This window comes from Strigops habroptila, chromosome 19 (assembly GCF_004027225.2).
Source record: "Strigops habroptila isolate Jane chromosome 19, bStrHab1.2.pri, whole genome shotgun sequence".
Taxonomy (NCBI): Eukaryota; Metazoa; Chordata; class Aves; order Psittaciformes; family Psittacidae; genus Strigops; species Strigops habroptila.
In genome coordinates, this window is record NC_044295.2 from 4,558,393 (window position 1) to 4,570,916 (window position 12,524).

Genomic DNA, 12,524 nt, shown 5'->3' on the forward strand with positions numbered 1-12,524 from the left:
GTCACTGAGGGCCTGGTCTACATGGTGTGTGAACACTTGCAGGGATGGTGACTCCAGCACTGCCCTGAGCAGCCTGTTCCAATGCCTTAGCACCCTTTGGGGAAGGAATTGTTCCTAATATCCAGTTGAAACCTCCCCTTTGAAATCTTTGCTGCTGCTATGAAGGTCATCCATGCATTTCTCCCCCACGGGAAGGAACTGGCTCTGTTTGCTCCAGCACCTCAATGTCTCTCTTGTAGTGAGGGCCCAGAACTGAACACAGGATTCGAGGTGTGCAGAGGAGAACCTCTTCAGCAAATACAAGGAGGGGAAATTGATGTGTTACATAGTTGTGAAACAACAAATCCATGCTAGAACAAGTTCTTCTTATGAAGCTTGTTTTCATAAGAATTTTGTCTTCTAACCTCTCTCTGCTCTGTCCCAGGTTCCTCAGGACTCCCACCAGGTCAAAACAGAGTAAACAACACAGGAGTAGCTAACACCCACATCCATGTACCCACCTTCACACACACACAAATCTACCCCTGGGTTGTTTCTCCCTGTCCCATGGGTAGCACAGCTTGATTCATACTGGTTTTTCCTTCCTTGTGCTGTCTGTACTGCCAGAAAAGTGTAAACTGTCTTCTTGTTGCCAGGTTGCTTTTGGAGAAAGTGGGGCATGTATGTTTGTTGGACAGCTGGTCGCTGTCAGATTAAGTGTATAATACTCTTGCTGACCCTGCTTCTCCTTGGTGGACTTGAGCTTGAACCTCTCCCAGCTGCCAGTTTTCATGAAACTTGTAGAAACCAACTGGTTTGGAGACTTCTGCTCTTTTCTCATTTAATTAGAGGCAAAATTGCTCAAATGTTCTATAATCATGAAATAAGGCTAAAAGTGAACCAGAAAGCTCAGAGGATGGTCTATCAGAAAGCATCTTGCTCTGAATCATGCCCTTTGAATGAGGCGACTCGTGTGAAAGCAATATATGAAATCCCTCTATTCAGGGAAAGCCAGATATGAATATAGAAATCAGGGTTCACCCTTAACATCAGATGATACCAGGTTTGCCTCAAAATCCATGTGAAATCTCCTGGGTTGCATTCAGAAAGCTTTTTCTGATGGAAAAATCTCAATGGAAATGTTCAGAGTGATTCTGGACACTGGCTCATCAATCTCTGTTTCAAAACCCATATTTGCTTCTGATCTGAATTTGGTTTTCTCTGAGCCAGCCTCAGGACTTTGCTTCCTTCATGCCATAAACACAGTTTTCCCCCATTTCTGTCTCACCTTCCCTGTTCCTGCCAAAGCAGAGATGTAATTTAAGTTTCTGAACACTAAAGTACCCAGCAGAGAAAGTGGTTTTAGTAACTTTAGAGTCCTATGGGCACTATAGGAGACTCTTGCACATTTTTTGAGTATCGTGCATGAATACCATAGAAAAATCTTTGGTGGTTTATTTTTCTCTGGAGATATGCAGTTGTTCAGAGACATCATCATAGGACTGACCTCTAAGGGTCTTTTTGTACTGCCAAGTGATAATGAGAAGAGAATGATTTTTCCAGGGATGGATGCAATTGTGAAGGCAAACAGCATGATCTCACTCTCACTAATGTCTTCAGGAGACAAACTCCACTGGGGTTCAATAGAAATAGGATTGGTTTGTCAGCCCGGGACTTGCTTTCTCCCAGAGCTCATCCATAACAGCCATCTACAGCACTGCATCTTCTCACTCACAGCATCCCTCTGCTGTCATTTGTGTCCCTGTGATGACATGCACCGTAGAAGGAGCTTATTGCAGTTGGTGTAGAGCAGCAAACAGCACTCATGTTAATTCTGCTGCAATCCCTTGTCATTGTCTTGACAGAAACAAATTCGTTTGTTATGCATGTAGATGTCACATGTATTTCAGGAGAAGCTCCATCATAATTTAGCATTAGTTAATGGCTACTTAGAGTGTTCTTGGAGCATCTATAGAAGGGATGGTGGCTGTGGGATTCATCGCCGGGGTAGAGTACAGGAAATGCAGCTCAATGAACAAGTGTGAAGCTTAACATCTGGCACAGCAACTCCTTCTTCTAGTGAGGGCATGATACCCACAGTCTATCTCATCATGCTACTCATGAGAACTGTTTCAGTGTTTTACATAAAGATTGGGAATATTGTTGGAGAAGCTACGACAGCAGCAGCTTTCAAAAAAGCTTTTGGGAAAATATTTTGTTTCTCTTTATTAAAAAAAGGAAGAATCCCCAAACATTAAATGCTTCAAAGAAAAAGATTAATACACAAGGACTCTGTGGCTGCAAAGAGTCCTGCAAAAAAGGAGACAACATGTCAAGTTCTGGGTGATATAATCCAACCAGTGTGCCCAAAGAAAAATAACATTATGTTGAACAGAAACTGCAGTTCCTAGCAGAATTCACAGTAACATTTCTGGTCCATGTTTTCAGAGAAAAAACAAAAAATCCTGTTCTAATCCAAGGTCCATCCCTACCCAGTAAATCATCACTTTCCAGTCCCTTCCACCTCCCAAAATGATGTTAAACTGTTGCTGAGTTAACAGCCCTACTGATGCTGCTGTTTCATGCATAGTAGGCAAAGATGGATCACACATGCTGCTCTTTCAAAGCATAGCAGGTGGTGGTGGAAGAAATACAGAGGCTTTAATGGATCTATCTACATATATCATCCATTTTAGTGCCAGGGGGTAGTGGAGTGTGGTGGTGAAAGTTTAGCTAATTAAGGGTTAAGCGTACATTAATTTTCCCCATTGGTCATTAAGTCTCTGCTGCAATTAATTTAGTCCTTTATCATCCCACCTATGGCATACTGCAATGATGGGGTTTTGTCTGCCATTGAATGATCCCTCATGGCAATTATACTCTCCACTCTGCTGTATCAGGGCTTCAGCTCATCATTTTCTACTTGAGCTGGGGGAGGTAAGTCACCTGTCACAGTGGCAGAGATTTGAGCCCTTCAATTTTCCTGCTCAAGTACATGCAGCGAAGTCGCCAGAGAGCATTTGCTTGGGTTTATTTATTCTCTTCTCCCGGCCTAAGATTAATTTCTCTCAAACATTCAGGTGAACAAACACTTTGAATCACTGTTATGGGATTCAGCCCCACAAAGTGAAGTCCCTCGTAACTGTCCTTCCCTGCGTGAGTGTGGGATTGCAGAAAGCTTGGAAAGAACACGAATGGAACAGCAGCCACAGAGTCTTGATTTTCCTTTCAAATTTGAGTCGCTGAGGAAATCACAGTGCAGAACTGGCTCATCTGATGGGGCAGACAACTGCGCAACTTCTACTGCATGTGAAAAAGCACTGGCGGCCCAGGTTCCCCTGCAATGGGCTCCTCTCTGGAAATACAACCAAGCAGAGATTAAACCTCCTTTCATTTATCTCACCCTCAGCAAATATATGTGAGTTTTCCATTACTGTTCACATCTTCATGGTCCCTGAATTAACACACAGGCTAAATCATTTCTTCAACAGCAACAACAAATGAGCAAAACAATTCTGCTTTTCTTCAAATAATGGAACGTGCTTCAGTTGTAAATATTCATGGCTGGATGGAAATTGTTTCTTAATGGGCCTTGAGCATACTGGTGTCAATCTGTTTAAATGACTCACAGTCTCTTTTTACCTCCAAGGGGCAATTTTGTTGTTCTGGTGCTGGTCTCATAGATTAATCCATGGCAGATGGAGTCAGACACATCCCCCTCATCTAGCTCATTTTCCACCTTAGCTTGTTGAGCTTGTGATCCCTAAGAGGTTTCCTCACAGCTATTTTCTGTGAGGTCTGGAAATCCCGATGAGCTTCTAGAAGACAATTCAGGTTCTGCTCATCCCTCAATGAAGTGAACACATTTAAGACTTTTTTCTTAACCTCTCAGCAGACGCAGGTGGCAAAATAACCACTGACTTTTACAACCTGCAAATATAGCCACAGTTCATGATATCTTCCCTCTGGAAGACCTGTGTTTCCTCTACCCCTGGCTCTCCCATAGCTGGGCTCATCTTGTAGGCAAGAAAGTTTTTCATGGATTTATTTTTTCCAAAGAGCTCTTCCTGTGGAAAGCCACATGAAGGGTCACATCACAGTAGGCAAAATGCTTTCTATATCTTTTGAGTATTATATACAGTTGATACAGCTCTGACAGTAATACATCCATCGGACGCCCTGCTCGGGCCCAGCTTACCATGGTGTCTGAGCAGTATCATAGAATCGTAGAATGGTTTGGGTTGGAAAGGACCTTAAGATCACCTAGTTTCAACCCTTCTGCCATGGGCAGGGACACCTCACACTAGACCATGTCACCCAAGACTCCATCCAACCTGGCCTTGAACACTGTCAGGGATAGGGCAGCCACAGCTTCTCTGGGCACCCTGTGCCAGCGCCTCAGCACCCTCACAGGGAACAACTTCTGCCTTATATCTAACCTGAACTTCCCCTGTTTCAGTTTGAACCCCTTGTCCTATCACTACAGTCCCTGATGAAGAGCCCCTCTCCAACATCCTTGTAGGCCGCCTTCAGATATTGGAAGGCTGCTCTGAGGTCTCCATGCAGCTTCTCTTGTCCAGGCTGAATATCTGCCTTTTTATTGCCTGCAGCCTGAATCACAAGTCCCCCCGAAAGCCAATTAATGTGCAGTTCTGCTGCACCAGCCATGCTGAGTCTACTCCAGGTAGAAATGTCTTTAATGAATGTTTTTGTGAAGGCGTAGGAGGGACTTGCAGACGCCAGGCCCTGCCAGAGAAGATGGAGATACCTCAGATGACCTCGCTGTCCCTGCTACTGTGCAGCCTGTGCAGCTGCGCTTCTCAGGGGCTGCCAGGCACATTTTCTCAGTCAAGAGGAGCTGAATGATGGATTTGAGGGGTTTTTCTCTGCTGTCTCCTCCTAAAGCTAATGGGGATGGTTTCAGGAGGTGAAAAAGGCCAGGGGCTTGCTCAGAGAAACTGTGATGGGCTTATTACAGAATCAGAGCCGTGAATGCCTTGGACAGTCCATGCAGACAGAGTTGTCAACAACTGTGCATTTTAGGCTAATCTTTTTCCATAGGTCAGTAATGTGAACTCACAGACGGGAAGGTAACCATCTTCCAAAATTGGCTCTAGTTTTTCATACTCACATTGAAGACTGACAGTGAATTGAGCTCAGAGAGGCTGTGATTGCCCCATCCCTGGCAGTGTTCAAGGCCAGGTTGGACGGGGCTTGGAGCAACCTAGTCTAGTAGGAGGTGTCCCTGCCCATGGCAGTGGAATGGAACTGTATGGTCTTTAAGGTCCCTTCCAACCCAAACCAGTTTGTGATTCTATGATTCCAGGAAAAAATGAGACTCCTCTAAAACAGCAAAAAGGGATACAGTTGGTTTTTATTATAGAGTCATAAAATGATTCAGGTTGACTTCAAGAGGCCACCCAGGCCACCACTGAAGTCAGGCTTGTTTTCTCCTTTAATCAAGTGAGAACTTCTGTTTCACTTCATGACCACTGGTTTTAATTTCTGCCTATTTCTGCATTTTGCTTTGACTCCAGATGCTGTTTGATACAGATGGCATGGATGAGGAGCTCTCACTTGGCCTCATGATGAGTGGTTGTGATGAATGGGAATCACTTAGAAGACAAGAGTAGTTCTTGCTCTCCTTCAAATGAAGCGGCCAGATGCACAGTGTAAAGCCAAGGCCTTGGGCAAGGGAAGGCTGAGTCCACAGCTGATTTTTATGCACAGAAGTGCTTTGTCTTTCCTTCTCCAGAGCCCTCTCTGTGCCTCATCTCCCTTTGCACTCAAAACCCTCTGGTCTCCAGTTGTCTCTGATACTTGGGCTGTGCTTCTTTCTGAGATATCTCAGATCTTTAGAGTATTTTCCATCTCAAACTCCTAGTGAGGGAGAGGAGTGTGCCTGGACAAGAAACAGCTCCAATCAGAACAAAGCACACACCTTTTGAAAGAAATCTGAGGAAGAGTTTATCAATCACCATACTGCTCAGGTCTTGAGTCAGACTAGGGTCTCAGATGTAGAGCACCAGTGCCCCAGTGACCCTCAGCCACACTTCTGGAGTTTCTGTCCTATAAGAGTTGTTTCACCCAGTGTGAATACTTTCAGGACTTAAAATTGGTTTTGCCATGAAAAGACCCCACTGAAGTTCTACAGCCTTCTCTTTGTTAGATTCAAGACCTGGGAAGTTTTTCATGAACAGATGTGCATCCCAACTGGCATCCTCCATGAAATTTTCTGGTGAGTTTTAAAGCCTTATCCCACCATGTTTTAATAAATAAAGTAAATGTAAACCCCACCAGCACCATGGGGAAGCACTCATTTTACAGCGCATTTTACAGCTAAATTCTCGATGAACAGAGAAACGTAGTCCAGACAAACATTGGGTAGAATGAGGATCTGCATTTCTCAAGGGCAAGGTTTGCGTGTCAGCAAGATATGCGACCCAAGAACAATCTGCCTCATTTCAGACACCCAACGATACACCAACAACAGCAACACGATAACACTGCCCTCCCTCCTGTGCCTCATGCACTGAAACTCAACAGCATGTGCAAACTCAAGATGTTGTAGTGCAGACTGGGAAGGCTGCTCAGAGATTGTGTATCCCAGAAGAAGAACTATCAACTTGTGTAAAAGGTGTCACAGAAGTGCAGATCTCATTATGGCATCCCAGATTCTGAAGCAAATTTTGGAAAAAGTAAGGATTTTCCAGGAAAAAAGTATTAAATAGAAAGAAGGAATGTTTTCCTGAATGAAGCAGTCACCATCCTGATTTCTTTTCTGGAGAAAAGTGGATGTTGTATAACAGGAGATGAGAATGGGCTAATGAGTCTAAAAAGCAAAAGCTATTTACTAAAAACTGGCCTCATGGGTGGACTAGAAAGAATGGGAGAAAAAATATGCATGGAGAAAGACAGATTGACAGAAACCTGTGCCTCAGAGTAGAACTATTCACATGAGATACTCTCCATTGTGTGGACACTGTCTGTCAGTAAGGATGTGTATTGAAAATAAATGAGTTATATCCTTCGATTGTCATGGCCACTGAAAATAAATAGACATCTGGCATTGAAGGCATAGCAGGCACAAGTTACTGCGTTACCTCTAAAATGAATTGGATGTGAGAGGAAGCACATGCTTAACATTGCATTTAGTGAATGACCCAACTGAAAAACATGCCCAAACACCAGAACCACTCACATCCCCACTGCCACTGTCTGAAGAGATCTGGCAGAGCTTGGTCACTGGAGCTCATTCTCTCAGCAAGGTGGGACTGAGACAGCCCATTCCCCCTGCTACTCATATTCTTGGTCTCTACTCCCAGGTCATCCTATCAGTCATTCTGTGTTTGCCCCATGGACACAGTTTCACAGACTTTTCTCCTCTGTTGCCCCATGCAGAAATCTCCTGTAAGGCTCCCCTGCCATTACCCAGTTCATTCCATTCTGGAACATTAAAGAACCACATGTGAGCCACACCAACAGGAACAACCACAGAGATACTCAGAAAATCACAGCAGTGTGTCTGGGGCTGACGAGCCACTGCTTTACCATGCTCAGCAGCAGTAGGATGGGAAGACCTTAATGTCATGTCAAGCAGCATGAGCATGGCTCCTCCAGAAAAATGCCATCTGTGAGGTCATTTTCAACCAAGAACTCCTGGGAGGAGGGATGCAGGAAAAAAGGAGAGGATTTCCATGACTGTTGCGGTTATCAGGCTTCCCCCCTCGAAATACTCTAAGGGAATGGGTTTGCTAAAGCGTGTTCTGCCAATTTTCTATTCTTCATTGCTTTGCCTACAGCAGAGGCCCGTATTATCTTATCTGCTGTTCAGTGCGTTGCAATGCCAGCTCAGGAATCAGCACATACTCTGCTAAGTCCTTCCTGTTCCCTTTGGATGTATCTCTGCAGAAAAGCTTAGGGGACTCACTCCTCTTAGCAGACCATAACATGGGGAAATGTTGTCTGAGAGGCATTAGACATTTTCCTGGGGAGAAGGAACAGAGACTGTAAGGAAAGCACAGCTCAAATACTGTTAATAAAGCAGCAACAGAGAACTGAAACAGCCAAGTGGAGGAGGAAGGAGGGTGAAGACACGTTTTCTAAGTGCCAAGGCACTGTCATTACAGCTTCTGCTTTCACATGTAGCAAAAGCAACGTGTGCTTTGCTCAGGAGGCACACTGCACACAACACCCCACCCTGTGCATCAAAAGGCGCTGCTGACCAACTGGCAACACCTCACAGAGTTCTTTAGCAGTGCCTTAGAGCAGTTATCTGCTTGGATGCAGCAAAACTCCTGCCTCTTCCGCTCCCAGCTGCATGGATTTGGGGAGTACAGAAAGAGAGCAGGAGCTCTTCGCCATGATGACGTCTTACAAAACTGCTCTGGGATTTACACCCTCTGTTTCCTGACAGGAAAGAAAGCAGGATCCAGTGAGGATGCTTCTTGTTCCAACTGGTAATGCAGCAGAATGGATGGGCTGTCACAGAGCCTCTGTGCAGTTGCAACAGGTTGTTGGTGATTAAATGCAAAATTCATCCAGGACATGAGCTTCTGATTCAGCCTGGAGGCAGTTCAAAGACTTTTACAGCATGCTCCCTGTGGAAAGACCTACTCATCCTTCAAGCAGACACTTTTTGCTGACTTTTATCTCTGAGAGGTAAAGTCTGGAAGGAAAACAGGGTTGCTGTGTCACTTTTGAGTGCTGCTCCCTGCATTTCCATAACCTGAAGGATCACCTGGGCTCAGTGAGACAGAAACACCTTCCTCTGTTACAAAGGCACAGCAAGCAATGCGGGGAAGATGTTGTCTTCTGGATCATCTAGGATCTGCTTGGCAGAATGGGCTGGAGTATTCCACTGCACTGTTTCTGAATCTGCACAGTACTTTGACAACAACAAGCACTGTCAGTCTGTAATATCCTGTCTGTTTCTAGCTGGCCCTAACCTGTTTTAGCAGAGCAAGGATTTATTTAGCAGACAAAGCATGTTTTGCCTTTCTGGAAACTACTGTATCCCCCATAGAAAAACAATACATCATTATTTCAGAAATAGCTACCTTGAAAACCTAACTGGTCAGGGAGATGACACCCCACCGTGTCCCAGGGAGGCTGCCAGGTCCTGTTCTCTGTTCCTGTCTTTTCTGAGAAAAGGTCCTGCTTTTTAAGTCCCACAGATGTTTTGAATGTGCTGTTTGCTTGCTGGCTTTGAGGCTTTTGCTTTTGGCTGGTGTTTATTCTGTTATTGGGAAGCCCAGAATAACTCCGTTTCCCCAAACCCTTGCTATGGTTAGGGAAGGTCTGTCCATCCTGTTGGGATCTCTCCTTACTCACCAACTCATCTGTCCCCTGAACTTTTGCATATGTTTCTCCTTTTCTATCCCATTCTCCAGGCTCAGTCACACATGGCTTTTCTTTAGCAAGCTCTTCTCCTAGTGACTTTCTTGCTTCCTTCCTATGACTCGCGTGACCCAGCCTCTGCTAAGATCTGCTAAGGGAGCAGAAGCAAAGGAGTAGTTTGCCTAAATATCCAGTTTGAAATGGGCAAGGCATCAGTGTTGTGCACAGGCAATAACTGAGACATAAAAATCTGTGTTTCTGCTCAGACATTTAAAGAGAGCACAGCCTGGGTGATGGCAGTGACTTTGTACTATGAGTCAGTTGGACTCATTTGCTGGGAGATCCAAAAGCAGCACAGATAGAAAATATTCCCTTCTCCTAAAACCAGACAAAGACCCTGCTGACAACCAGATCATCACAAAATTGTTATGGCACCTGCCTGTCTGCAGGACATAGTGGGCAGAACAAGCAGCATTGCTCCCAGAGAAACAACCATCCGAAAGCTGTACCATTACTGACTTCAAGGATTACTGCCCACCCACCCCCAGCCAGCTCAGTTGGTGTAAAGGGACTGGCCAGGATGGTCTGAGAGCAAAGTACAGCTGAACACAGTCCCCAGCCTGCATCTCTGCTGGGATATGGCTCATACCACCAGCCTGGGGGAGCAGCCCCCTCTGCAGCCCCATGCCCAGCCCCTGCTCTGCCCCAGCAGCACACGGGGAGCATCGCTCCTTCCAGGCAACCTGCTTGTTGTTTCTATTTGAAGCTGATACCTTCTGGCAGCCAAACTGCCCAGGCCAGCCTGCACTGCCACCTCCGTGTCATCCAGAAGCTATAAACAGAGCAGTGTCTGCTTCCTTCAGGATCCTCTGGCTACCCAGCTCTCTCCACCTCCCTGCCAGCCTAAGAGCAGACTAGGGTCAGAGCTGAGCCTGATTTCTTTTCCCCTTGTTTTCTCCCCCCTTCCTTCTCTCTAACACAGCACCAGCACCCAGCTGCTGCCCACACTGTGCAGCAAACTAGGGTTTATGAGCCATGACCACCAGGAGTGAGCAGAATAATTCCCCTTTCCATGATTTCAGCAAGGCTACAAACACCTGGGAAAATACAACTAGCTAATGGACATCACTCAGACCATCCCCAACAGTCGCCTTTCTTGCTGGCCTCTTTCCAGCTCTCTCTACTTCATTCAGCTGAGTAGTATTCACTGACCATAGCAAGAGACCTCTAAGCCCCCTCTGATGCTCAGCAGGGACCCATCTGATGCCCTGGTCTGACACCAAGCAGCCATGAGCTTTATGCAGGATGCAGGCTGGACCTGCTGCAAGCCCCTTGCAGGGCTGGCCCCACATAATCCCTCCAGCAAACAAACTTCAACTCAACAGGCTGCCTCCTCCTCCTCTGCTGTGCCAGAGCCCAGCAAGAACCATCCACTCATTACACCACGTGTTGGCGAATGACCTCCAATGCTGTCCTGGTCCTGCAACACCACCACTACCATCCACACACCCAGAGAAAAGAAAAGCAGAGTGTCTGCTCATACTCACAGTTTTGAAGTCCTCATGGTTGCACTCTTGGCCTTTGAATTTGCAGTACAGCATCATATCCTTCAGGTCGTGGCCAACCCGGGCCAGGAACTCCTGCATGTTGAAAACTTTTGGCTTATACTGCTTAAAGTTGGCCTTTTCTTGGAGGATGGCTAAGACAGCTGGGTCAGCCAGGTGAGGGTTAGGGATCTGCAGGTTGACATCAAGCAGAGCCAGGAGCTCCCCAGCGTGGTACAGGTCATTGGTGGTGAGCCGGGAAAAGCGAAACTCATTGAGGTTACAAATGGTGACAGCAGGGAAGACCAGGCTGTTTGCCACAACCTCGTCCACTTTGGTCACGTGCTGATAGGAGAAGTAGAAAGCCACCCGGTCTGAACTCTCAACCAGGAGGAGACCCAACGAGCCCACAAACGCCAAGGTCCAGAGCAGGCGCCGGATGGTCACTGGCCCATAGACGAAGACGTGACGGATCCCATGGAGCGTGGAGGTGTTGGCAAAAATCTGGATGCTGGAAGGCTGCAGGCTGCCCATGCTGCCCTCGCTGGTGCTGTCCTTCAGATCCATCAGGAACAGTTAGCTAAATCCTGGCACTGCTTTTTGGGTCAATCTGTAGCTGGAACTTGAATCCAGATCTCTTCCCTCCCCTCTCAAAAGTAATTAAACCCTTCTAGAGAAGCAGAGCCTCAGGCCGGCTGCTGCCAGTTTCTCCCACAAGCTCAGCAGTAGCTTTAGAGTGGTGAAGGTTTATATCAAATCCATTCAAACTCTCGCTCTTGATTTCCTCCGTGCGATAAGAAGGGCTGGTTTTATTTAGGGAGACACCAAGGTGATGTGGAAGAGATGTGGGTGGGCAGCAAAAGCTGAGCCAATGGAATTAAAGTCCTCCCCCTACACACACACACATGGACACACGCACGAGCTGAAGGGAGATGAGATTAAGTGAGAGACCGAGCTTAAAACAAGCCAGCTCACAGCCTGTTAACTAGTGCGGAAAGCCCAGGGATGCTGCTGCCCAGAGCTGATGTCTTGCAGAGCACTGGGGCTTTCAGACCCGTCGGGTGATGCTCCCTGTGCTCCTGGGATGCGAGCTGCTGGATTTAAGCATCTCTCCCCCTCCCCACCCCTCCATTTTGGGCAGGGCTTCAAGAAATACCACCCCAAAAACTCACCCTGTGCTGCCAGTGATATTTCTCTCAGGGGACGGTGGGCAGCTAATTCAGCAGGAGAAGTATGAGAGGAAAAGGGGGAGGGAAAGGGAAAGGCTAAAAAGAAAAGGAAAAGGGGGGGAAATTACTGCCTGGCTCCATGCACACATGCACACGCAACCCGAGCCGCGGAAAAAGCAATGGATGAAGCCTCTTTTCTGTCACACAGCAGCTCAGAGCACAAAATGAGGAAGGGCAAGCCTCGGTGGGGAGAGGCAGCAGAGGGAGAGGGGCTGCAGCATCTCTCATCTCTTCTCTGTCTGTCTCAGAGCTTCCCTTCACCTCAGCACTCTCGACAGAGAAGCGCTGAGAGCCGTGAGTCCTGCATTGATCCGGAGCCCCGCGGCAGGGCAAGAGCCCAGGGGAGGGCAGGGAGAGGGGGATGCTATCCGAGACCCCTCGGCAGGAGGTGCCTGAGGCTGGAGGTGGCTGTGCCTCAGTGGGGTCCGGGGAG

The 12,524-nt window shown here is 46.9% G+C and overlaps 1 protein-coding gene across 2 annotated transcripts in view; it reads right to left on the minus strand.

Moving 5' to 3' along the window:
* LOC115617883 (acid-sensing ion channel 2) overlaps positions 1 to 11,429 on the minus strand; it is a 477,643-nt gene extending 466,214 nt beyond the window's left edge. For both annotated transcript variants that reach the window (XR_003994691.1, XM_030508893.2), the window contains exon 1: positions 10,866 to 11,429. Coding sequence is in view for 1 of the 2 variants with exons in the window: in XM_030508893.2 (XP_030364753.1) it covers positions 10,866 to 11,429 (564 nt within the window). In the remaining variant the exon portion in view is untranslated. The remainder of the gene's footprint in view (positions 1 to 10,865) is intronic.
* Between the last annotated feature and the right edge of the window lie 1,095 nt (positions 11,430 to 12,524).